Source organism: Ammospiza caudacuta, chromosome 27 (genome assembly GCF_027887145.1).
Source record: "Ammospiza caudacuta isolate bAmmCau1 chromosome 27, bAmmCau1.pri, whole genome shotgun sequence".
NCBI classification, from domain to species: Eukaryota; Metazoa; Chordata; class Aves; order Passeriformes; family Passerellidae; genus Ammospiza; species Ammospiza caudacuta.
Genome location: NC_080619.1, coordinates 5848521 through 5876272, shown reverse-complemented (window position 1 = coordinate 5876272; position 27752 = coordinate 5848521). Strand labels below are relative to the sequence as shown.

The 27752-nt window shown below is 44.8% G+C and overlaps 1 protein-coding gene across 1 annotated transcript in view; it reads right to left on the bottom strand.

Annotated features, from left to right (window-relative positions):
- TANC2 (tetratricopeptide repeat, ankyrin repeat and coiled-coil containing 2) overlaps positions 1 to 27752 on the bottom strand; it is a 143409-nt gene that overhangs the window by 42121 nt on the left and 73536 nt on the right. Inside the window, exons 8-13 of the mRNA XM_058820543.1 lie at positions 24672 to 24820; positions 19578 to 19764; positions 12230 to 12493; positions 9552 to 9677; positions 5152 to 5433; positions 2261 to 2394 (exon numbers count right to left, since the gene is read on the bottom strand). Of these exons, the coding sequence (XP_058676526.1) occupies positions 2261 to 2394; positions 5152 to 5433; positions 9552 to 9677; positions 12230 to 12493; positions 19578 to 19764; positions 24672 to 24820 (1142 nt within the window). The remainder of the gene's footprint in view (positions 1 to 2260; positions 2395 to 5151; positions 5434 to 9551; positions 9678 to 12229; positions 12494 to 19577; positions 19765 to 24671; positions 24821 to 27752) is intronic.

Here is a 27752-nt window from a genome sequence, read left to right as displayed (position 1 = left end):
TATTTTTACTTTAATTTTGGCTGTAAGGATTGTTTTTAGCTCTTTCTCCAGCGATCAGAGATGCAAAAAAATCTTCAGTGAGCAATCTATGCTGTGGATGTGACACAGTGTTTGAAAGAGCCATATTCCTTACCTTTTCCAAGAGGAAACAAGCTAAACCAGCATCCATTTATCAATTACATACCCAGCAGGATGACTTAAGCACTCAGGGGAAGTGATAGATGAGGTATTTTAAGCAGAGATAGCACACTTTACTGCCCTTTCTGGTAGTCTGCAGAGCTTCAGATTTGCAAGGAATACAATGACTAATGCAGCCTGAGCAAAACCAGACCTGGGCATTGCACTCCTTTCAAGAACTCCATGTGGAAGAGGAGAGTACCAAATCTTAGTATTTATTTATGCAGCACACGCTACCTGCCTGGCTATCTGTGTGCAGCAGGAAAGCAGACAGGACAAGACAGTATCTGGCACAAAAAGCCAAGCAAAACACGTCCTGGTAATAACTTCAAACAGAGACTTTTCTTGCTGTTTTCCTCTCTGAAGTGGGAGGAGGTGACAGGAAAGCATTACCTGCTCCCATCCTCCCAAAAGGTGGAGGAGGAGCAAGAGCAAACTCCTTGGATTTCAAAGCAATAGAATGGCACCTTCCCATCTCCACAGAATTAGGGTTAAATCTCAGTAATACAATAAAATTCAAGCTGTAAATCTTACGTACATAAGTGTCAGTGTTCCATGTGTTCCACACAAACCATTCCTGCCAAAACAGCCAGTAATTTGTATATTGTTCCAAAGGCTATGGTCTACTTTGGAGAATTTTCCAAAAAATTCCCAAGTGCACACACAGCATTAACACTCAGCTTGTGCCTTCCCCAAGTACAGTATCTGCCCTTTTCAAACAAAACACTGCTCAAAGACTGAGCAATTTTGTTCTCAGTGCTGAAGAAAAACCACAATTATTTCAATAATTGTGTCATATCCTAACATTTGCAATGAGAAAGTAGGCTATGAAAGACAAACCCTCAGAGTAACAGGGAAGTGCATTCAATCTAGAGGGAGTTTCATTTTAGAGAAATAACTTCCCCGGGTACTAAAACCCCTTCCAGAAGTCTCTCTCCCTCGAGGTTCCCCAAGGCAGCATCTGAACAGAGGGATTTTTCTAAGTGACGTCAAGAGGGAGAAGTTCCAAGGAGTGGCTTGAGAAGTTCCAAGGACTAAAGCTGCCCATTTCCCAAGGAGTCCCCAGCCCCAGGTAGGGCAGTGCCGTACCTCTGAGGCCAATCTCCGCATGGCCCTTTCCCCAAGGAGCCCCTAGAGCTTTTCCCCAGGAGCCCCCAGCCCCAGGTGGGCGCCATACCTATGAGGCCAATGTCTGCACGGCCCTTTGCCCCAGGAGCCCCCAAGGAGCCCCCAGCCCTGAGCAGGCAGTGCCATACCTCCGAGGCCAATCTCCTCATGGCCCTTTTCCCAAGGAGCCCCAAGCAGGAGGCCAATCTCCTCATGGCTCTTTTCCCCAGGAGCCCCCAGCCCCGAGCAGGAGGCCAATCTCTGCATGGCCCTTTCCCGAGAAGCCCCCAGCCCTGAGCAGGAGCCAATCTCTTGCATGGCTCTTTCCCCAGGAGCCCCCAGCCCCGAGCAGGAGGTCAATCTCCTCATGGCCCTTTTCCCCAGGAGCCTCCAGATCTTTTCCCCAGGAGCCCCCAGCCCCAAGCAGTGCCATACTTGTGAGGCTCATCTCCCCAGCCCCAAGCAGGTGCCATACCTGTGAGGCCAATCTCCCCATAGCTCTATTCCCCAGGAGCCCCAAGCAGGTGCCATACCTGTGAGGCCAATCTCCTCATGGCCCTTTTCCCCAGGAGCCCCCAGCCCCAAGCAGGTGCCATACCTGTGAGGCCAATCTCCTCATGGCCCTTTTCCCCAGGAGCCTCCAGGAGCCCCCAGCCCCAAGCAGGTGCCATACCTGTGAGGCCAATCTCCTCATGGCCCTTTTCCCCAGGAGCCCCAAGCAGGTGCCATACCTGTGAGGCCAATCTCCTCATGGCCCTTTTCCCCAGGAGCCCCAAGCAGGTGCCATACCTGTGAGGCCAATCTCCTCATGGCCCTTTTCCCCAGGAGCCCCAAGCAGGTGCCATACCTGTGAGGCCAATCTCCTCATGGCCCTTTTCCCCAGGAGCCCCCAGCCCCAAGCAGGTGCCATACCTGTGAGGCCAATCTCCTCATGGCCCTTTTCCCCAGGAGCCCCCAGCCCCAAGCAGTGCCATACCTGTGAGGCCAATCTCCTCATGGCCTCCTCCTGGCGCCGCCGCATCTCGGGCGTCCCCGGGCAGCTCCCGCTGGCGATGGATGCGTGGGCAGAGGGCGGCTGTGCCAAGGGCAGCTCCCGGTTGGCATCCACATCTGCCCAAGGAAAGAAGTTAGGACAAGCACTGACATTATTAAAAACTAGGCAGCTGCTGTTTTCTAGGTTAAAAATACTTCCCCCACAAATACTCTGGTTGGGATTTCAGGGATTTCCAGGCCAGAGGCTTCTCAAGAAACTTCTTTTGGAAGCAGAAAATGACCACTAAGAAAAAGCCTTGAGTTTGTCTTATTCATCTTCCCCACTGTAATTTCATTGACTTCTAAATAATGACAATAATGGAGTGAACTGGGCCCTCTGGCAGGCTCTGCCCTCAGGTTTGGTGGATTTGAGTGCAGAGCTCTCCTGCTCTCCACTTCTGCCAGCAGACCTTCCCTTGTTATGAACAATCACTGGTTAATTTGGTTCCAAGTCCTCCTTCAGCACAGACAGCCAATTTTTCTGAATTACAGGCCTATTTTCTAACATAAATAAACGAGGAGCCCCAGCTAATACAACCATCTGAAGCCCATTAATTTAATCAGGGGGAGAGGAGCAGGAGCAGCACAAGGACCTGGAAAAGGCTTGCAAGCAAATAATAAATTATCCTGGAATCATCTCTGGCAAGTTTAACTGTGTTCTAGTGCATTTTAGCTGCTTCTTTTGCTTGGTAAAGCAGAAATCGGCTTTACCAGCAGATTGCTACAGAAGCTCATCCACCTGGCTTTTGTGGATAACATTCCCAAACTATTTTATTTTCATTTCAAAGTACTCATATGGAGGGTTTTTGAATGGCACCATAACATGCAGCACTTGGTGATGTCTAATTATTGATTATTTTAAGAACACCACCACTCTGAAGTGCTGTCCGTGCTGGCAGAGGATTCTCCTGACTGGATTGCTGCAGTGCATCCCTGAGCTTGACTGGAAATAATCATGCAAACAATGACCCATTTAATGGCAAACAACAGAGGAGAACGACTGCTGCCTCCATAATTAAACCCTGAATGTGTTAGAATGAGGCACTTTCTTGATTCTAAGCATAACACCACTGTCACCTGTATTAATTTTCTGAGAGAGGAATTAGAAATATGAGGCTGCATTGAAGCCAGTTTAATTAGCTGATTGCACAACTGCCATAGCAGAGTCAGACCACCTGATCAGCACGTATTAATTAGCATAGATTTAATAAGCATAATAGATTTTTTTTTCAGCATGTGGAAAAAGAAATGACAAAGAAACTTATCACAAAATCAGAGATGAATCATAGAATATCCTGAATTGGAAGGGATCCGCAAGGATCTTGCAGAATAATGATCTTCTATGGCTAGACTTGTGATCTCTCTAGGAAATCAAGTCTAATTAATTACTGATTCTGAAGGTTTCCATCCTAATAACTAACACTGAGGAATCATTTAGCTTTAAACTCCAGGGACACACCAGAGTGAACTAAAACAATGTGTTAGGTGGGACCAAGGACCTTCAGCATCTGTGGACAAAGGGTGCAAGGCACCACCCCATGTGAGAAATCCAGCTTTTAGTCCAGGAGTTTAGCACAGCCCTATCTTTAATGTCCCCCATCATCCTGAGGAAACTGGGGACACACACTCACAGCTGGTGCACTGCAGAGCTGCAGGTAAAATACAGAAACAGGCCCTGCCTTTCACTACACATTGTTTATTTAGCTCTGACAAGTGACACTGCTCAACATGCCAATCCCAGTGACATTTCTGCTCTTCTGATAGGGCAAGAGCACAGCATTTCCAGTAAACAGATTTAACTACAGCTTCACTGAGATACAGTGACCTACATCCTTAAAGATACCTTCAGGTACCTAACTCAGTATTTTTAGTCCTGTCTTACTCACTCACTGCAAGCTGAGTGATTTTAAAATGTTGTCATCTCTACCTGCAAACCTGCCAGGGCTTAGTGATGGGAATTGGATGGGACCAGAGGAGGCAGAGCAATCTTGGGTCCTGAGCATACAGGGGCTTCTGACCTGCACGAAATATTTACACCATGATTCAAGGAGATAAAAAATCTGTATGGGAAGAAGAATGCATTGGCATGGATTTATAATCATAGAACACTAACTGCCTGATCTGGCTGGAGATGTCATGAGCAGGGGGATTGGACTACATGACCTTTAAAGGTCCCTTCAAACCCAAACCATTCTGTGATTCTAAAATTGGAGGCTTCTCAGCCAGAGAAAGTCTGTGATGTTTTTAAGCCAGACAAGTCAGAGACAGACTATTCTGACTCTTCAAAAAGCAGCTTTGGAACAGGAGCAGTATAAAAGCTGACTGTATCAGTACCTAGAGGGACTCCAAGAGAGCTCAAGAGGGACTTTAAACAAGGGCATGGAGGGATAGGACAAGAGGGAATGGCCTCAAGCTGAAGAAAGGTAGATTTAGATTAGGAAGAATTTAGATTAGGTATTAGGAATAAACTGTTCCCTGTGAGGGTGGGGAGGCCCTGGCACAGGTTGCCCAGGGAAGCTGTGGCTGCCCCATCTCTGGAAGTATCCAGGGATGGATGAGGCTTGGAGCAACCTGGAATAGTGGAAGGTGTAGCACAGGGTTGAAAGTGGAAGGCCTGTAGCAGAGGGTTGAAATGAGATAATCTTTAAAGTCCTTTCCAACCCAAACCATTCAGGACTTCTATGACACACTCTCAAAGGTCCTTCCTTTGCTACACAACAAAGACTAAGCTGATTCCTTGGGCCTGAAGAGAAACGGGATTCTTTCAGCCAAGCCCACTCTAAAAGCTGCCGTAAAAACTCTGAATTTTGGAGACCCACATGCTGCCATCCTTACGTTTTGGAGAGGCGTGGGGGCTATCTGAAGCAATCTGCCTCATCCTGGTGCCGTGGCAGCTGAGCGCCACCAGCCTGGAGATGATGGCGGTTTTGCCGAAGCCGATGTTGCCGACGATGACCACGCCGCGGTTGACGCTGGCGTTGGAGCTCTGCAGCTGCGCGTCGATCTCGTGGAACACCCAGTCCCGGCCCACAAACACCGACTCCGTGGTGATGCTGGGCACCTCGAACAGCAGCGGCTTCAGGGAGATGTCGGGGGGTCTGTAGGGCGCGAAGCGCACTGGAAAGGGAGACAAGGGAAGAACATCAATGTCCACGCCTGTGCTGAAGATTGCAATGCAAGCTGTTTTCCATTACCATCTGTATGGCAGATTTGTCAAGTGGGCAGTTTGCTTTACCTCTCTCTTTGAGTGACCACATTCACACCTCCCTGGTAACAGACTATTGGATGTTACTGCATGGCTGATAAGAGCTACAGCATGCCACTATGAGATGCTCCGCCCAGAGGGAGGAGCCAAGCATTCCTACCCAGATATAACCCAGAGGGAGGAGCCAAGCATTGCTGCCCAGATATAACCCAGAGGGAGGAGCCAAGCATTCCTACCCAGATATAACCTAGAGGGAGGAGCCAAGCATTCCTACCCAGATATAATCCAGAGGGAGGAGCCAAGAATTCCTACCCAGATATAACCTAGAGGGAGGAGCCAAGCATTCCTACCCAGATATAACCTAGAGGGAGGAGCCAAGCATTGCTGCCCAGATATAATCCGGAGGGAGGAGCCAAGAATTCCTACCCAGATATAACCTAGAGGGAGGAGCCAAGCATTCCTACCCAGATATAACCCAGAGGGAGGAGCCAAGCATTCCTACCCAGATATAACCCAGAGGGAGGAGCCAAGCATTCCTACCCAGATATAACCCAGAGGGAGGAGCCAAGCATTCCTACCCAGATACAACCCAGAGGGAGGAGCCAAGCATTCCTACCCAGATATAACCCGGAGGGAGGAGCCAAGCATTCCTACCCAGATATAACCCAGAGGGAGGAGCCAAGCATTCCTACCCAGATATAATCCAGAGGGAGGAGCCAAGCATTGCTGCCCAGATATAACCTAGAGGGAGGAGCCAAGCATTGCTGCCCAGATATAATCCGGATGGAGGAGCCAAGCATTCCTACCCAGATATAACCTAGAGGGAGGAGCCAAGCATTCCTACCCAGATATAATCCAGAGGGAGGAGCCAAGCATTCCTAACCAGATATAACCCAGAGGGAGGAGCCAAGCATTCCTACCCAGATATAACCTAGAGGGAGGAGCCTAGCATTGTTGCCCAGATATAACCCAGAGGGAGGAGCCAAGCATTCCTACCCAGATATAACGCAGAGGGAGGAGCCAAGCATTCCTACCCAGATATAACCCAGAGGGAGGAGCCAAGCATTGCTACCCCGATATAATCCAGAGGTTTTTGAGACATCAGCATGGCTTTCTGCACTGGATTCCCCAGAGGAACAGCAGCTGTCTCTCCTTCCACTGGATCTTCAGAGGAAGAATACATCCTTCTCTACAGGACCCCCTTGCTCCAACAGAACCACACCTGAGATACTTCAGGAGGGCTGCAGCCACAATTCCAATGGGACTGCCACCAACACCCTGACCCACAGGGTGTCAGGTTGGGTTCTGACTCTGGCAGTGTTGTTCATGTGTACTGCATTGTTTATTTTATCCTTTATTTTTTTTTTCATTTCCCTATTAAAGAACTGTTATTTCCTGCTCCCATATTTTTGCCTGAGAACCCCTAATTTAAAATTTATAGCAATTTGGAGGGGTGGGGAGGGTTTACATTCTCCATTTCAGGGGAAGCTCCTGTCTGCCTTAGCAGACTCCTGTCTTTCCAAACCAAAGACAGCCTGTCATATTTTCTGGAAAAATCCCTTTGCTAGGATTTCTCTCCTGGGAAGATGAGAAGCCTCAGAGAGAAAGGAAAACAATATTATCTCATTTGCTTCTCCTGTGTTGTGCTGCTTTAGAATGTGGTTTGAAGATTGTTTATCCAACAGGTGGTTGCTTCATTGGTTTCATGTGAATTGTTTTTTATTTATTAGCCAATCACAGCCAAGCTGTGTTGAGGATCTGGAAAGAGTCATGAGTTTTTTATTATTATCTTTTAACCTTCTATCAGTATCCTTTCTGTATTCTTTAACATTCTTTAGTATAATTTAATATTCTTAATATAATAATAATTTTTAATATAGGTCTGCTGACATTTGTTTTCTGGAGAAGAAAAACCACGGTACATCACAGCCCTCAGCTTGTGCCTTGGGTTACAGCAACCTGAAAAGCCTCAAATCCCCAGGGATGAAAATGGGGAAAGCAAAAATTGCCTTCCCCATCCTATTAAAAAGCTGTCACTGGGAAGAATCCTTATCACACTCTTAGTGCTGGGACTCCTCTATTGCTCCCTTGCTTAAAATAATTGATTTAACAAAAAGCAACAGAGACAATCTCCCATTTAGTCTCTCTCTGAGATTTTGGAACCCTGGGAACAGACAATGGGCTGTAATGTGTCCCCCAGCACAGGGCCACAAATGTCTTCACTATTTCAGCCCAGTGCCAAGACTAGGGATATTAAAATTAAACACAAATTTAGGATTTCCAGCTGGAACAAAGAGCTGCAGTTTGTAACAGCCCAGATTGATGCAATTTCACAGCAATAGCTGCAAAATGCAGCATTTCAGGGAAGAGCACCCCCCTTGCATATGCAATGACATGAAAATGTTTCCAAATAGTGATGGTTTGCTTTTTCACATCTTCTTCTCCCTCTCTTTTTAAAAACAGCACAGAACCTCAGATAGGATAATAAACAAAAAACCTGAAACATTGCTGCTATTCTCATGCAACTGTCACAAAAAGTGGAAAAAAAGCCAAAACGCAGAAGGAAAATATGTAGTGCAACAAGGGTTTCAAAAGTGTGTCTGGAAAACAATTTGATTCTGTTCCTACAATAAAATTGAATGTTTTGGATGCAATCACCGCAAATTACACAGCCTTGGCAAGCTCCTGCCTCCGAACATATGGAAATTTGGTCTGTCAAACTTTGCTTCCTTCACTTACTGCCTGCTAATGCACTTCTAGAACTGCCTCAGCAGCCAGGAGGATTTCATTGCACACTGCCATCCAAAGCTCACAAACCCACTCCAAATTTGGGGGGGTCATGTCTTTGGGACAAAGTCCTGCCAGGCTGTACCAGGTTGAGTATGTTGGGTGAAAACTCAGCCTGTGCCTTCCAGCTCCCCAGGTCCTCACCCTAAGATGGTGGGCTCAAAAAAACCCCCTAGAGAACAGGAAAGTTTCAGGTATGGCCAAAAGAAACCCTGTTCTATGCACAGGGGAGAATAAAGCAGTCTCATGGCACAGAATCAACCTGAAAATATCCCAAATGAGCTTTCTTGGCCACTTACTCATCTGTGCAACAAAAAATGATGAGGCTGAAGCCTGGTGATCTGCTGCAGACTCAGGACTGTCACACTGACAGCTTCAGCACGTGGTGGAAGACTGAGCTCAGATTAAAAGAGGGATGTAAGTTGAAGGATGGGCTGAAATCCCAAGGAGATGGAGCAAAGTGAGCTAGAGCTGATTGGGAATAATAAGCAAAACACCAAAATGTCAGCCCTGGCTCCTCTTCTCATTGCTAACGTCTTGTTTGTGGAATTTGCCACAAAAAAAACCACAAAAATTTCCTCTTCAAAAAGCTTTTTAGAACTCAAAGAGCTGCCTAAATACAGGCATTGTGAGCAACCCTACAAGCAGTGGCTGAGCTGGTGGCCTCATCACTGCACTGGGCTCCTTCCCCACTGGCACACTGCAGAATGCAAGGGGGAACTGCAATCCCTGGCCTTGATTGAAAAACAAGACAAGAGTAGTAGTCCATAAAGTTTCTCATTTTGAATAACTTAGCAAATTATTAATCCCAAGGAGACCAGCTGAGAGCTGGGGGTATTCATCCTGGAGAAGAGACAAGAGAATGCTCTGGGATGACCTTACTGCTGCCTTTCAGTGCCTAAAAATGCTCCAAGAGAGCAGGAGAGGGACTTTGGACAAGGGCCTGAAGGGACAGGACAGAGGGCAGCGTTGGGTGAGATATTAGGAAGGAATTGCTCCCTGTGAGGGTGGGCAGGCCCTGGCAGAGGTTCCTAGAGAAGCTGTGGCTGCCCCTGGATCCCCAAGACCAGGTTGGATGGGGCTTGGAGCAGCCTGGGACAGTGGAAGGTGGCACTGGGTGAACTTTAAGGTCCTTTTCAACCCAAACCATTCTGAGATTCTGTTTTTCACAGGGACATGGATGGAGTTCCCCACACAGACACCCCCAGGATGGGAAGCCCTGAGGGCCTCATTGTGCTCCTACCTCTCAGGTCCTGCTGTGCCCGGGCGCTGGCCACGCTCTGGCGCGGCATCCGCAGCGACGTGCGCAGGGGAGTGTGCCTCTGCTCGTCCAGGTAAGCCAGATCCTCCAGGTGGGCTGAGCTGGTGGCTGCCACGAGAAAGCAAAGGACATCACGCCTGGCCCTTGGATCTCATGCTCTGGTTACTGTATTTTTTCCGTTTTTAATGAAAATACATGGAGGTGTAAGTACCGTGAGACAACAGAGCTGATGTGAACCAAGTACTATTTCCCCTAGGTAAAGTGTTTTGGTGACTTTTTCTCATGCTTCATGTTCTCATGCTTTTACTCATGTCTCCTGTTGGTTCCCGAATAAAAAAAGACACCTTCTACTATTCCAGGGTGCTCCAAGCCCTGGACACTGCCAGGGATCCAGAGGCAGCCACAGCTGCTCTGGGCACCCTGTGCCAGGGCCTGACTCCCCTCACAGGGAAGAAAGTGTTGTAAGAACTGCACCCAGTTGTAAACTGCTCAGTGACACAATATATTCAGTGAGTGTACTTTGTAGGCTGTTATAAAAATGGGTATTTTTGTGCTGTTTTGGAAGATTTTTGGGGAGAGTCTTAAAAAAAACCCAAAAACCCTAAAAAGAAAAAAAAGCAGAAAAAAAAAAAAAAGCCAGTAGGTATAAGTGCTGCTATGCTTTGCTTCCAAAGAACAGAATGTATACAAACTCAACTGTATTTGAAAAAAAAAAAATAGAAAAGAACCTGTTTTAGCAAAGCTGAGAATTCATGATTACTCAAAATGTGGAATATCATGGAATATCACAAAGAAAAGCAGCTTTTTGCCCCATTCCAAGCTACACTGTATCCACACTGATGACCTTGAGGCTCAAAATTATTATATCTATTTTCTGGTGGGTTAATTTTCAGTTGGATTAGTCAACTAATCTGGTTTATCAAGTGGTTACCCAATGTGTGTCACTGCAGCAAGGACACTGGCAGCTCAGTATTAACTCTTTAAGCAATGTCACATTTGCAGACAGACTTAAATCAACTCTGAAACTACACTTGGCTTCCCTTTCTCATCACTCAGGCATAAAGATAATGAGGTTAAGATAATGAGGTTAAACTCTTCGGTGAAAACCACCCATATAAATCCATTACCTAAACCCCATAATTTTCTGGTGCCATGAGCATATAGGAGCTATTATGTGATCATTTGATGATAAAATGTTAAGCCAAATATTGAATTCTCATCATATTTACTTTCATGATTTAAGCGGGGACATGAACTGTGTTAGCTGACACAGTACTTCAAAGCAGCAAAATCTCTACCAAAAAATAAACATCTAGAAGGAAAAGTTGTTCCTGAACTTTACTGGATAGTTTCCTCTTGAAATAGGATTTGCCTCTAAGTGCACCAAACAAGTCAACAACTTCCAAAGACAATTAAATGAACACACATGTATTTAAATTTATGGTGCTCAGCCTACTCTGTTTGCTTTGGAAGATGTTTACACCGTGTCATTTATAAGGAATTCATCTAAAGCAAGCAGGCTATGGAAGCAGAGTTTTTGAGTTTTTCTATCCCCTCCCTTTAGTCTGAAATCTCAGATTTTCAGTCTGTGCTGCACCTCCATGCTCTGGGTTTGTATTTCACCATCTATAAATCTAATTTCTGCATTGCTTTTAGGTCTGTGACCAGCCAAAGCTGGATTAAAAAGGAAAGCTAATCCAGTTATGCAATGCAGCCTGATTCACCAAGGGATGCTGATTTAACAGACAATGTCCCAGGCTCTTTGGGGCATCTCTCAGAATTGTCTCTGGGTTTTCTGGACTCAGAATCCAAAGTGTGGATTTCTCCACATGTCAACAGAGACACATCGACAACACATTTTATTCCAGAGAAATTACCCAGCAAGAAAAAAATATGGGGCAATAAAGGAACAGGGAGTAATTCCAGACAAGCAGCTTTGCAGCAAAGCTTTAGTATTTCTAATTCCATCTCTTTTTTCTGCCCTGCTGTTACCAGCTTCAGGGCAACGCTCAGCAGGCTGGTAAAAGACATCAATAAGGTATGGCACAACATCATTCAGAAATGTTTCAAAGAACAAACATGAATTTAAATGAAATTAATGTTGATTTTATGCCAAAAAATATCAGTCACTAGCAAACATCAAGTGGTGTGAGGTGTGAGATGTTTGGGGCACAGTCCACCAGGAGCATTGGGACCCAGAGCAGATCTGTAGACAGGAAGTACCACCATTCTCTTAACTCCAGAGCTCTTAAGCTCTTCAGAGAACATGAGACAGGTTATTTTACTTGCAAAGAATCCTTTGAAATAGTAGAAATGGCTATGATGTCGCAGCACCTTAAACCCAAAATATTTGCATTATAATGACAGTAAAGAATCTGGCTTTTTCTTTTTAAATATATTCTCCCGTAATCTTGTACAATTTTGTAAGAAAGGCATAATAAACTGCTGAAATAACCATTAAACACCATCAGAAACAGTTTTCCACAGAGGAATTTTTCATTGAGAACCAAGAAATCAAACAAAAACCCGATTTTTGTCATTCTTAAGTACGATGACTCCAGGAAGGAGATTTCTTTTTGGATAAGGGAACACAAGAAGGGCTGTGGCATCTGTGTGCTGTGCCTGGCTGTGACCCAAAGGCACAAACATGGATTTCTTACCTGCTACTGAATTTGGCCGTGGCATAAGGTACAGAGGAATTGACTGCACTGACTGGGACAGGACTGTCTCCAGGTTCCTCTCGGGGATTTTGTTGAGGCTGTAGGTGGAGGCTGACATGTTCTCATCCACACGGTACAGGCAGGAGTCCATGCTGGATTTCTGGGATTGCCACTGCTTCAGGTTTCCCCCAGATCCAAGTTCCTTACTGCTTTCCCCTCCGTATTTAGTGCGTTCCACATTCTCAGAGTAACTTGTCAATGTAGCTTGAAGGAAGAAATGAGAAACAAAATGAGTAACAAAGAAAGAATGGTTTGAACGCACGCTGCTCAATGCTGAGCTGAGCCATGCAAGAGCCAAAAATGATCTTCATCAAATTTTCCATATCCACATAAATCAGAGATTATGGATTTTACTTTAATGATACTGTTTCTGCTTACGACTTCTAAAAGAACATTTAAGCTCTAATGTTTTGGCTCATACTGTTAAAAGCCATTTGTAATTACAAAGAGTATTAAAAATTCTGCGCTGCATTGTATTCAAATACACCATTCCAGAAAGAACAGAAATTATTCAGGAGGAAACATTACCATGGCTCCTCATGTCTTTTAATTAGTATCATAGTTTCTACATTTCCTTTTCCAGGGAATATTTACAGAAGTTTGCAAGGTCTGACACTGAGAAGCCTCCACTGACCTGCCTAAACAACCAACTCCCATGGATTAGTTTGGCTCAGTATCTTTGCATCCCATCAAATGTCCCAAAATTTAGTTGCTTGCAATGTATTTTGAAATTTAAAACCAACACATGAAACTGCTACGAATTGGTATTTATTTGTTGGTATTTATACATAGGCTTGCTGTCAGGTAAACATTTATGATTTAGGATAAGAAAATCAGATAAAAACAGAAAACAGCTATTCACACATTTCTCTTGCTCCCTCAAACTGTCTGAGAAATATCTTTGAAATGATCCTCTATAAAAAAACTCCATTTCAAAGACTGGGTTTGCAGGGCAAGGCATGCCATGTTTTCTATTCACAGAAAAAAAAATCCCCATTGATCCATTAGGATCCATTAGAATCTGTTAATTTAAAAAATCTATCTCAGTATGTGTCTAATTAGTCTTTGTAGAAACAAATCAGCAGCTGACATCAGTCATCTTCCAACACATCAAACTGAGGAAAAACAAAATAACCATGTGTCAAAGTAAGTTTTCTTTAAGTGAAACGACAAAAAAAGAAAAAAGTCCTATTAAGTCCTGCTGCCCCTTTTTCTAATCAACAATTTGTGTTCATTCTAAACATAATTTTCTCTAGTTTACACTAAAGCTGTTTTATGTGCAAACTCATCATTGAAGCAGATATTTAGGACTGTTCCCTGTGGATTAATTTACCTGCTGAACAGCCCTGGATGATCTAAGTGCTGCTACACATGCTGAAGTGATGGCTCTATGGATTTAATCTCTTCTAGGAGCTATTTCAAACCACAATAATTTAAACTTCAGTTAAAAAGCAAAAGCACCAGGTTAGCTGTGAGTCAGCAGCATGAACTGACATGCTGAGCACATCTCCCATAGTGTGACCCCCAGAGCTGCTCAGACACTACACTTTCACACTGACAACTGGAGAAAGCATATTTCAGGAAGATAATTTCAGAAATTTTACATTACCTGCAGCTACTAAGATGTGGAGTGATATTCAGGGGAGAAAAGTTACAAACATCAGATTGGCAGATAAATACAATGAAAGTACAAAGATTTGGGTCAGGGAGTTGGATCAGGTGGTCACTGTAGGTCCCTTCACATGGAAATATTCTATTCTATTCTATTCTATTCTATTCTATTCTATTCTATTCTATTCTATTCTATTCTATTCCATTCCATTCCATTCCATTCCATTCCATTCCCATTCCCATTCCCATTCCCATTCCATTCTATTCTGACAGCATGAGAGGAAACAGCCTCAAGTTGCACCAAGGAAGGTGAAGGTTGGACATTAGGGAAAATTTCTTCATTGAAAGGATGGTGAAGTCCTGGAACAGGCCATCCAGGCCAGTGATGGAAAAAACATCCCTGGAAACATTCAAAAAACATGTGGATGTGGTACCTGGGGGCAGTCAAGGGGACTGGAATTAGCTGGTCCTTAAAGGTCCCTTCCAACACAAACCACTCTGTAATTCTATGATTTTTAAACACAAGGACACCTCATTAATCAAAAGCTCAAAAAAAATGCAACCTTTGAACTGACAGCATGCTCTAAACTGGGAAGAGATAAACTGATAAACTCAAATTTATCAAAGAGCAGGAATTTTTGCCTTAAGCCATCTGCAGAGAAGCAGATCCTTCAACCCCGGTCTCCAAGGGAGAGGTGGGACGTACTGGAGGAGCCACAGGGGCACCAGAGGCTATGGAAGAACACTTGAGGCTCTTCAATTGCTAAATCCAGACAAAAAAGCACAACTCTGGTGAAAAAAAAATCAGAACTTTGCCATGCCTGGGCCCTGCTCTATTGGATCATGCTGACCACAGTGTGTGCTGGTGAGCTGGGAGCAAACAAGGCACTGCAAGGATGGAGAAGGACGGGACAGTGTGTGAGTCACACACAGAACAACAGAAACCTGACATGCACCAACAGCTGAGGTTCCCTATAGCACCCAAAAAATACCACAGGGACATAAATATAGATGTGTGTGCATATAGATCTGGGTATTTATAGATACATGGCTGTGTCTCCAGTCTCCACTGGTGCAGTCTCACGCTATTTAATGTGAGCACAGAGAATCTGAGGCTTCCAGATCATCTGACTGCTGGAGAACACACAATGAACGATATCCCATGGAAAGCCCCTTGGATGAGTGTGCAGGCAGTGTGGTGCCTGTCTGCAACCCTGCCTGCAGCTTTCTCCTGGGATTTGCTGAATCTCTGTCCCCATGATCCCAACCCACCCACAGCACCAGCACCACCTGCACCAGCTTCAAGCAGCTTTGCAGGCACATGGACTGAGGTGCCAGGAGGGAATACACTCCAGAAGTGCTGGAGTCACTTCACAATCCCACCCTGCTTTGAGCACTCAAGATTTACTCCTGTGTTTCCTCTGTCCACCTTTCCTTTCCCAACCTGCCTTGTTTCCCTTGGAAACAAAAGTTTTGATTAGAACTTTTTGCAAAAGACACGGGTGAAATATTTTAATTTCTTTGGGGAAATAACAGAGCTGTACTGAAGCAGCAGCAGCGCCCTCAAGACGGCACCTCAGCCCTACAAACAGCACTACACATCTCAAGACAGTTTTGTGCATTTACAGGCCACCAATATTATTTCTCATTTAGCTGCAAGCTGGCCTGTGCCCTGGGAGGTTTTCAACTGAATGTGTCTCTAGTCAAACACACAAGGGAATTTTTACCATCCCATCCAATTTTCCTTGAGGCAAAGACCATGCCTGGAAAACATCAACCTTTACATTCACCTTCCAGCTGTAACTGTGGGAGAAGCAGTTTCTGTAGGTCCCACGTGACAATGACCAACAGCTGTATCATTAATTATATGTAAAGATTTATAGTGCCTCAAGTAAGAACAGGGATTTTGTTAATTTAAAGAAATAACTGCAGCAAAGCAATGAGCTTTCATATGCTGCACTGCAACGAGCTCCAAACCCTGCCTGAATTAACCTCATTTCACTTCAGCACCTCTTGCCTCATTCCATTAGAGACGTCCCAGCTAACACGTACAAGTTGGCAAGGAGTGAAATAAATTTTTTACCCTAATCTACATAAGCCTCCATAAACTCAGCCACAGAAGCATACACCTAAATATAGCCACATCACCCCAGACCACCACTCCAGCTGCCAAAGAGAAAAACTTGGCAGGCAGAAAGTGGAAGTCCAAACCATTCCCAAGGGCAGGGAGCAGCCTCGTGCAGTCACACACTGTCTGTGCCACAACAACCTTGGTGCACCTTTACAACATTACTCTCTGCTGGACACCACCAGGCAGTGAGTTTATGGCATTTCCACACCAAAAAAACCCAATCCCAAAAGCCCCAAGGTGTGTCCTGCTCAAGGCTTGAGGCCAAAATCCACAGCACTAGCTGGATGTTTAACTTCTCTATCAACAGTGGTCTCAAATAGGAGAAAAAGAAAATTAAGATCACTAGCCTAATTCACATAAACAATCCCACAAATAGACAGACATTAAACAGGTAAAGCCACTTCTGTGTCAGGCCTGGGGGTGTTATAAATCATGGTGAGCATGCAAAAGGTCTTAAAACGAAATGAAAAATACCTCGACAGTAGCATCACCTGACCCTAAATCCATTCTGTGCTAGATCTGAATTCCCTGCTGCACCAGCTGACAAGCAGGATGAGGAATGGGATAAAGAATGGGATGACAAATGGGATGATTGCCTTGCAGGGCTCTATCCTGGCTGCTACTCAGGCTAGAAATGCAAGGTTTGGGTAAAACAGAACGAGACCCTGCCATCTCCTGGGCCCAGCTCCCTGCAAACACTGAGACAGAACAGCTCAGCAAAGCTTCTGTTTAGAAACTGCAGTTTATTACTTGCAAGAACGAGGTAATTGATGTCATAAAGCACACTCCACTACTGTAAACATGAAAGAAATCTGTTAAAAAGGTCCCAACTCTACAGAGGTAGCAGCCTTAATGATCATTCCCCAACTCTCTTGGGGGAATGAGCCCAACTAGAAGCCATTGAGATTCAAAAAAAGATCTGTAATTCTCAGAAATGTTATTCATTATTAACAGAGCATTTCATAATACTGATGAGAATGTCAGAATTCAAATGCTTTAACTGTAAGATCACAAAAATATTTAACCTGAGTTAAATTTGTCTTGATGTGCCTTTTGAGCTTTGTTCCCTTCTCGAAGCAGATGAAGTTGGAAACAAATCCATCTTGTTTCATTGTCAGCAGCATCTATTCTGCATAGCAGCATCTATTTTGCTTAGCAGGCACTTAAACAAATTTATTAACAAACCCATTTTTAACCCAGAAACACATACATCTGTAGAAGGCAGCATCTTGATGAAAGCTTAGGAATAAAAGGAAAAAAATAGCAAAAAAAGAGTAAATGGAAGAAGCTACAGACCAGGGATTCCAAAGAGGGAATGGGGCTCCTTTCTATGTTATTTTCCACCGAATAAATCCACAAAATCTGAGTGAAGACATCTTATCCATACAGTACCAGGCCTGTGCACTTCACCACAGCAGTGAGGCCAGATTTCCACTGCTCACTGCTTTCCCTTTGAAGCTGCTTTCCCCTCACACCTGTGTCCCTGCACAGCACGATCCCCTGACACTTCAGCAGGGAACAGAGCGCAGAAAAAAAGAGTGGCCCCATTTCAACTTGAACACACTCCCACAGGAATATGCCACATGGAAAACAGCCATTCCCTAGGAGATTGCTGCTAATGATATAAAGTGCTGCCTGAGCATCACTGGGATAAGCTGGCAAGAAAAGTTTGCTGTTTATTTCAAAGGATTGCTAAGACTGGTGGAAATTTTCCTGTGTTCTGCTGCATTCCAGCAGCAAAGCTTCCAAGCTCACACCAGAGGGGCCGTGAGGTGCAAAGTTCCCTCAGAGCAGCACATGATTCTTTGACCAGTTCTCTTTTCAGTAGCAGATTTCTGAACATTAACAGTTGGCTGCTTTTACATAGCGAGAGCCAAAAAATCCTGGAAGCTATTCAGAGGTTACAGTCAGGTCAGGATTTTCACCAGCCATTCTGTTTTATATGGAAAGAATTCCATGGCATCCAGGAGAAAGGGCTGACTTGCTCCTACCTCTGCTCTTGTCTTACCTTCTCCCCCATTCCTTTTCTTTTACAAATATCTGAGTTTGAAGATCTGGACCTTGTAATTTTTTTTTTTTTTTTTTAATCCTTTCAACCTTTTCTCAGCTTTTAGAGCCAAGTGACAGCTTGGGCAGAGGCAGGGATCAAACACCCACTTGTACTCAGTGTGACCCTCCAGCCCAGCCCAGCTTTGGGGCTGGATGTGGGAGAAGGTGCAGCTCTGATGGTGGGATATGTGAGCAGGGAAGTGAGGGGGTGGGATCCTGCAGTGACTTTGCCAGGATTCATTAACCTACTTCGGCACACAGCTCAGAATAGCTCACCCATTTGCATTTTAAGATCACGCAGGCAGAAGTGCTGCAAGGGTTGCTGTGGCATCCAGGAGCTGAACTAAGCCCAGATTCCCTGATCAGCCAAGCAAAATGTTAACCACTAGTGCAACTAACCTCCCCAAATTACCAACCTGCCTTTCTTTTTTTTTTTTCTTTTTTAACCCTACATAAATTGTTAGCAAAATAAAATCTTCTTAAGCTGGGGAAATACTCAATCTAGAACATGTGGCAAAGACACCCAAGTGACAATCATCCTGTTTGATATCATATAAACATTAACGTTTTCCCATTGTGCCTGTACAGTTACTGAACAAAATTGATCTGTGCATATTTTCTCCAGATTCTTTACACCTGCAACCCACTGATCACTCAAATGAAAAACCTGCTACAGAAATTCACTGAAATTTGTAATAATTTAGTTCAGCTCCTGCCCAAGGCTTCCTCTTCCACCATTTAAACAATTTCCAAAAGTTAATTAATTGATCCAAAGTTATCAATCTCATACATCCCAATTTTCACCAACTACTATGTAGTTCTGCCCATGAGAAATGGAAGATGGAGGGGTACAGATCACCTTGGTCACTGCAGTATAAACCTGAATAATGCAAAATCATTCCCCTAAATAGCAAACACAGATAAATAATATTATATAAATAAAGCACTGCATCCAGCTCTGGGGTTCCCAAGGGACATGAAACAGGGTGAGTCCAGAGCATCACTGAGTTGATGACATGCCTGGAACCCCTCTGCTCTGGAGCCAGGCTGGGAGAGCAGGGGTGGAGAACAGAAGGCTCCAGGGAGACCTTAGAGCCCCTTCTGTGTCTAAAGGGGCTCCAAGAGAGCTGGAAAGGGACTTGGGACAAGGGCCTGGAGAGATAGGACAAGGGGGAATGGCTTCCCACTGCCAGAGGGCAGGGTTGGATGGGATATTGGGAATTAGGAATTATTCCCTGAGGGTGGACAGGCCCTGGCACAGGTGCCCTGAGCAGCTGTGGCTGCCCCTGGATCCCTGGCAGTGCCCAAGGCCAGGCTGGGCAGGGATTCACCTGGGATAGTGCAAGGTGTCCCTGTCCATGGCAGGGGTGGAACTGGATGGTCTTTAACATTCCTTCCAACCCAAACCATCCTGGCATTCTCTGACTATAAACCAAGCCTTGTTAGACCAGCCAGCAGCAGCGAGGAGGAAGAGGAAGAGTACGGTCCGACACTCACCGATGATGCCGCTGTCTCTGCTCTCCAGCGTGGATGTGGGGCTGGTGACAGCGCCATAGGTGCAGTCCTTGGCTGTGACAGTGGCACTGACGGGTGGCAGGGTGGAGCAGGGGCTGCTGGCGGGCGGCGAGGCCGTGCTGCTCGTCAGGGTGGAGCAGGGGCTGATGCGCTGCGTCACCGCCGAGCTCTGCAAAACGGGGGAGAGCAGGGGCACATCACTCACCACAGGCACTGCCAGGGGGAAAGGCTTTCTGTAGCTCACACTTGAGGATTTGCTTTGTCTGGTGAGGTTAAAAAGTGCCGTAGAGTTCGAAATGAAAACATCCATCAGGCCGCCCCCCACCTGTGGCAGACACTGGGCTCGTTCTCTCCTTCACGCTTCAGAGATCCCAGCCTCCATGCTCAATAGGAGCCACAGGAAACATAAATAGCAGTATTTATCAAAAGCCTGATTCCATACTCGATCAGGAGTTTTGGTTGTTTTGTTAGCACTGAACGGAAAGCTTAAAAGAAAAAAAGCACAAATAAGCAAAAACCGTGACAGATAGGTAAATCTGGTGCTTCTGTTCAAGTGGAGAGTTCTGGGGAGGGAAACACAGTGTGATCTCACCTTTACTTACAGTTACAGTCACCATATCCAGGAAATCCTATAAAGACCTCTGGGCCACTTCCATCTGCTCAGAACCCTTGTGGGGCTGCAGTTTTAATTTTGCTCTATAAATGTTTCCTCCATTCAAGGAAAACAACAGAGATCCTTTATCTAGATACCAGATGGCCCTTCCCTGCCCAGGCATGCTTTCCCCACCAGATAAAATTTAAACAAACCCTCAATAATGGAAAACATGGCACAGAAAGCATCATACCTGCAAACTGCATAGCAGGCTTGACCTCTAATTTTTTTCCCTCCTCCCTATTCTCTATTTGAAACTTAAAAAACGTCTGGGAGGGACTTTTTTAAAGGTGAACATGGTGTTTTATATTAGGACACCCTAATGGCAGCTACCACGTGAAGCCACCAGGAAAAAACCTCCTTTGTCCAAGTATCCTCATGGGTTTTGTAAAAATCCTTACTGAGAGAGGAACTGCCCTGGTGCTGGAGGAGCACAGAGCATCCCTGGCAGGGGGATGGGGCAGCCACCCCACAGCTCTGCTCTCATGCCAGAGGGAGCTGAATCGACCTCAGCCTAATTACAGAATCTCCCAGCATGGATCAGTGCATCAGCAAACCAGGGACACAGTGCCAATGTCACAGCTCTGCTGGCAGGTTTGTGTATTAACACAGACGCCCCAACACAGCAGAAAATGAACTGTGTGAGGGTTTCTGTGTTCATTCATCATCTCCCTGTGGTACCCATCAGGGTTGGTCTCTTCTTCCAAGCAGCATGCATCAGGATAAGGGGAAATTGCCTGGAGCTGGGCCAGGGGAGGTTCAGGTTGGATGTTAGGGAAAATTTCTTTGCTGACAGAGTGGTCAGGCATTGGAAAGGGCTGCCCAAGGCAGTGGTGGAGTCACCATCCCTGGAAGTGTTCAAACAACAATCAGATGTGATTGTTTGATCACATATCACTTTGTGATATGGTGGGATTCACTCAAAGGCTGGACTTGATTCTCTTGCAGGTCTTTTCCAATCTTAATTCTAAAACACCCACAGTGTAAATGATGGCTCCCAACACATGGTCATCTCTACTGAAGTACCTGGGACAAGCAAAGCAACTCTCTCCTCTCTCCATCCTATTTTTAAAGTGCCACTGGAAAATCCCATTTGATCAGCTTCAAGAATGTAAAGCTTTATTACTATTATAAATTCTTTATGGTGGAGTTTTTCTATGTCTTTGTTTTAACTGTCATTTTAAACTAATCCCCACTGAAACTTATCTCAGTACAAAATAACATCCACTAACTTTAAAACATAGGAATCATTGCACTTTAAAGTAAATTAAAATTCGGTGCAAGGATGGTACACTTATCTTCCCTCCAGCTTATAAAACTATTGTTTCATGAAATGCCAGAAGTGATATAAGTTCCTTTATTTGCTGTGTTATCAATGCAGCTCCTGAAGAACAAGCTCCTTGCAACTGGAAATTATGAAATAACACAGTATATCACTTGGCATTGATTGACATGTTTTATTCTTGTATTGATATAGAAAAATGTTCCTCTGTGTGAGTTTTAAATATAAATTTCCATTGACAGAACATTCTGTATTATTATTATTGCTGCTGTTTCATCTGTCACATTTTCACTGAACTTTGAAAAATTACTCTGTTCTGCCAGCACCTCAGTGTCCTTTGTGCTGCTCTGGCAGACAATACAGTTAGAAAGAATGTCCCAAAAAGTAGGAGAAAAAGGATTTAATCCTCAGCATTTGGGATCTCCCATTAAGGAAATCACGATTAAGAGCACAGAAAGAATATATCCTTGGATATATTCAAAATAAGGGAACTGGGGGAAAAGGCATCATAGAGATGTACAGACTGGGCAGTTTCAGTGCAAATACTCCCATTCCTTATCTTCCTTTCAGCTTAAGCACTGGTGAGATGGCAAATAATTATTGTCTCGCCTGAGAAGGCAAAGCATGGCTGGAATAACAAGCAGCAGCTTTTGATACAAAGAACGTTTTCTTCGCTGAGCTCATGTAAATTAACACATTAAAAGCCAACAAATTGTTCTGATTTTTAGATTCAAGTGCAAACTACTGGTGAAAGTCTCAATCAGATTTTAATCAATCAGTGGCTAACAGAAGAATTAATTTAATTAATGCAAATCCCATAAACGTCTCATTGCGTGATTTTCAACATGATTGGAAGTAAGGTAGTGGAAGAAATTCAGTGTGGGATGGAGATTTGGAGAGGTTTTACCAAATTTGGTGCAATTCAGCAGCAGCTTTAGCTTGGACAGGATTTGTTTGCTGACACAGCCAGTGGGAGATGGCAGAGTCAGAAGAAAGCCCCAAAAATGTGAGATGGCTGGGGCTGAGGTGCAGAGGCTGATGGAGAAGATTCGTTCAGCCTACAGAAAGGACAAAGGTACACTGGATCCAAGGATAGGCAGCTGCACCCTTCCACTATCTGCAGGGCCTGGAGAGAAGACACAACCACGCTCCAAAGGGAAAGGACAAGGAGCAGCAGTCGCAGCCTCCATCCAGGACATTTTCTACCAGGTAGAAGATTCTTCACACCTGAAGTTGGTGAGCCCCAAGAGAGGCTGTCAGGAGAGCCCACTGATCTCCATCAGTGGAGATTTTCAAACCCTGCTTGGATGAGCCTGAGAACCACAGTGCCCCCCTGAATCCAGCCCTACTTCTGGCGTGCGTGGATGGGTTGACCTCACGAGGTCAACTCCAACCTTGAGTATTCCAGGATTCAAGGCAAGTGCTGACATCAGGAGACACTTACAAAGGAAGGAAAAAATTAACTTGGTAATTGAGGAACCAGCCTCTCTTTATCTTCTCCTGAACATGAACAGCATTCAAAGGCCCTGGACAAACTTTTTCATGCAAAAATTAGCACGCAGCCCAAGATACCAATCTAGTTTAGAGGACAAGTCTGCTATTTCTCTTTAGATTTTTTCTTTTATTTATTCTCCAAAGACATCTCTGGCTTTAGAAAAAAAAGATTGGATTTTAATTTCTGTCAAAAGGTAACAACAAAAGGAACCATTTATAGTAGAAAGCTCTGCTTGGCTTTGAAGTATTCAGTTGAAATAGGCGCCTGTTAAAAGGACATTTTCTAGCCCAATGTATAGAACAGTCCATTTTAAATCCACATCTTGCTTTAAGAAATTGAATGGGAAGTCTTAAAAGTGTAACATACGTGTTAAAGGCAAAAACTTTACGAAATCCCATTTCTTGGCTCTCAATCAAACTAGCTCATGCAGGAGATCAAAAATGTCTTGTGTCAGTCAGTCAACCCAACCTGGCCCTGGGACACTGCCAGGGATCCGTAGGCAGCTACAGCTTCCCTGGGCACCCTGTGCCAGGGCCTGCCCACCCTCATACAGAGGAGTTCCTTCCCAATATCCCATCTAACCCTGCCCTCTGGCAGTGGGAGCCATTCACGTCACTCCAGGCCTTTGTCCAGCTCTCCTGGAGCCCCTTTAGGCACTGGAGGGGGCTCTAAATTCTCCCTGGAGCCTTCTGTTCTCCAGTCTGAGCATTCCCAGCTCTCCCAGCCTGGCTCCAGAGCAGAGAGGCTCCAGCACTTGGACCAACTCCGTGGCCTCCTCTGGACTTGCTCCAACAGGTCTGCATCTGTTCTGTGCTGGCGACAGGCCATTTCTCACTGACTCTCTTTTTAAGGAATTCAAGTTCTCTGAATTACATTTATGTTAAACATCTGAGTGACTCATGCAGAGTCACCCAATGGCAATTAAAAGAACAGAGAATTGCAAGTGGTTGATGAGTTTTGTGCTCTTCTGTTACATACTGGATTAGCCATCTGTCAATTTAAATACAAGAAGGGGTGGGGGAGGAAAGGCCTCCTATTTTCACTCTCAGCAAAACTGCTAATTGTTGGTACCTGAGGCAAAGGAGGGAGAAACTCAGGCTCAGGCAGTTTCTACAAAACCTGTATCATAGCCCAAAGCTTTCCAGCCAGCCAGGGGTATAACAAGCTCTGTCACAATAAAGATTTTATGATTTGCCTTCTTTATCTGTTTTCAAGCATGAAATCACCTTGTTGGGCAAATATGAGCAAGAACCATGACTATCTGTAAAATCAGGCTACTACTACTTCCCTCTCCCTTCTGCAGAGACTGAGTCTTTATGTAACACTACTGAAGTACTTCTGAAATATCACCGAGAAGATGCCAGGCAAGAACAGATTATTTTGGTCACTATAATCTGATTAGAAACACTGCCCACTCCTACATTTGCAGAAACAGAAAAACAACAGAAGCTGTCTCACATGGCTGATCCCTGAACCGCGGCCTGCTGTTCTGCGAGGATGACTCACTGTGAGACAGGAGATACAACCTTTACCTCAGCACCATTATTTCATTGTTACACCTGGTCCCCATGGAATTAGGCAATAACCACCCTCTCCCGAACGCCACAGTGATCCCAACCCATGCCACAGGGGATCAGGGGGCCATACCTGGTTCTCGTCCTGCACCTCCATGCTGTACTGGGGCCCTGGCTGAACCTCCGTGACTTTCTCTCCGAGGAGGAAGCCCAGGCGAGTCATGAGTGTGTTCGCTGCCTCATCTACGGATGGAGGGGGTCCCAGCTCTTGCTCGGTATCACCTAAACACAAGAAAACCAGGTTCAGACAGGAATTGTTCGCTTTCGGCTGCTGCTCAGTGGTTTTTACCGACACGGCACCTGTACCTGCTGTGTACCCTCAGTATCCGGGTTTTCAGGTTATTCACGTTATTCGAGTCTGTTTTACCATTCCGTGCTGGTCATTAATTTTAGGTCATGTACCATAGATGTATGTTTTCTCCAATGTTAACTGTTGCTTCTCCTCTCACTGCTCATTATTTTTGCAGCACCTCCCATGGAAGCACACCTAGGTATCTTGTCCCTGTAGCAGAAGTACCAGAGCTACCAGCGAACAAGATTTTCCAGACCAGCATTGGTTTGCTCTCTTCCCTCTGTTTCTCATAGAGAAGTTACTCACAGAGAAGACAAGAAGACATTTAGAAGGTGCTCCATGAGCTGCAGAGCTGAGCAGTGTTACTGAACAGTTAATAGGAAAGACCAGGACAGAAAATACATTTGTGGAAATGCAACTTCCACTGTCACCTGCTGTCCCCAGCACACTCACAGTCATATGGAAATCAAGTCTCTCCAAATAGAACTCACTTTCTGCACTCCCCCTATGGGCCATGCCACAAATTCCCCATCAAGTCTGCAAAACAGGCCAAAACAACATTTGTAATGATTTTTTCTATTTTTTTTCCCACCACCTGAAGGGAAAGCAGCACAGATGAGTTTCTAGCTAGCAATGCACACCGGGAAAAGGCCCGGCATGTACAGTGGCATTTCTGTACCCTTTTAATTTTATAACAAAAAAGGAAGAATAAAAACCTGTGGAGGTATTTGACTTTTAGTATCACACATGTAATTTGGGTTCTGAAAGTCAAGTTCCTTCCTGCTTACACCAACAGCAGGGTTAAAGCCTGAAGGTCAAGTTCTTACCACTTTACACTGAAGTAATACTGTGCTTAGTGCAGTTATAGGAGACTAATTAGGATTTGCAATTAGTCTACAGTTAATTATTCATCTGATAATGTAGAATTTGGAAAAGAGCCCATCTCCATTTCCTAGCTCTGTCCTGGTTTGGGCTCCTCCAGCACTCAGCCTGCAACAGTAAAAGGATGCTACTTTAAATAAAATACTGCTTTTTGATAACTGTAACTGAAACCCTGTAACTGAAACTGAAAATCATGGAACCTGGGACATGTAAAAGCCTCAGGAAATTTAAGCCAGTTGCTTCCAGAAATTCACATTTAATCTCACAGAGCACAGCTCACAGAAGTTTACAGCAATTTTTGGATGTCTCATCTGCACTACTGCAAATTAAAAACCCAGGAGCATCTCCCATGCAACCACGACTGCATTCCAAGCACCACCAGCTCTGGGAGCTGAGCATCTGGAGCTGTCCTTCCACTGTGGCTTCACTGTTATGAAAATGGATGATACAGTAAATCCACGTAAGCTGAGTTACTGAATCCCCATTGTACTGCCTGAACCGACGCTGACGTGAATCCCATAGATTTAAGAGAGACAAATTTAAACGGATGGCCCAATTTGAGGAACTGCTGACCACCCACAGTCAATCTGTGGGCATTTACTGGCTCTAGGAGCCCGAGCCAGAACACAGACATTTATGTAAAATGATAACTAGAGAGACTTTTATTTCCAAGGTTGTTTCTTTCTTTAAAAGGTATACTACATTTTTAAAGGAAGATTTTTTGGTAAAAGCCATTCCCTGGATATGGCTCCACAGCTTATTGTGCATTCATATTCTGTCTTTACAACCACGATATCAAAAATATTCTAATTATGCTGACTTACACATCTGGGGCAGAAAGGAACAGCTGGATCTATCTCTGTATTGCCCACTTGGGAGGATTTAGGAGTGCCCAGGTGAGGCAGCTGCAGGGCACTGGGCACAGCCAGTTTCCTTTGGCTCAGTGCTGGGAACAACTCCCAACCAAACTTCACTCATTGGAGCTTGAGTTTAACCTTGTCCTTAACCTCCAGCTTCTATTAAACCACCCTTTAAACATCTCCAAGAGGCACAAACCTGGATTTCACCTGTAAAATACAGAAAACTACAATCTTGCCTCAAGTCACTGTACAGGTGCACAGAAGATACAGAGGATAATAATTACGTGCTTTGATAACAGCAGGGCGTTGGAACCACAACATCTTCAAGATCCCTTCAACCCAAACCAGTTTGTGATTGTAATTCACAGAACCATGGAAAGGTTTGGCATGGGAAGGACCTTAAAGCCCATCCATTCCCATCTCCTGCCCATGGCAGGGTATCTTGCACTGTGTCCCAGGGTGCTCCAAGCCACATCCAACCTGTCCTTGGACACTCCCAGGGATGGGGCAGCCACAGCTGCTCTGGGCACCCTGTGCCAGGACCTCACCAGGCTCACAGGGAACAATTTCTTCCTCATATCTGATTTAACTCTGACCTCCTTCACCTTAAGTTCTTCTGCCTTGTCTTGTGACTCCCTGCTCCTTCCCTGCGAAATGCTGGGTCATGGTACAAGGTGTCACCAGCTGAGCCACAGCAGTGGAGCTGTGAGACCTCCAGATTTCATACAAAACTATAAATTATTTTATTACAACCTGGCTTTCAAAGTACAGACAACTTTGAATTTAAGCAAAGCGCCATTGTACTGGATTAACCCCTCCTAAAGTCTTAAAAAATAAGTGGAATCATTTAACTGAATGTCAAAGAACAGACAGAACAGCTCTGAAGTGAATGGGAATTATGGAAAAAATCTGTATGTTGCCTTTCAGGGCTGACAGTAAGACCTAATATTCTCTTCCTAAGTTCAGTGAAAGGGTATAACTGTTTTTTTTCTCCCTTCCCCTGTGTGTTATCCAGTTGGTGCTGCAACCACATTGTACTTCAACTCTCAAATGAGAGTTTGTGTCTTGGCTCAATTCTGCCCCTAATGAGAGGTCTGCTGCAACAAGTGGAGATACCCAA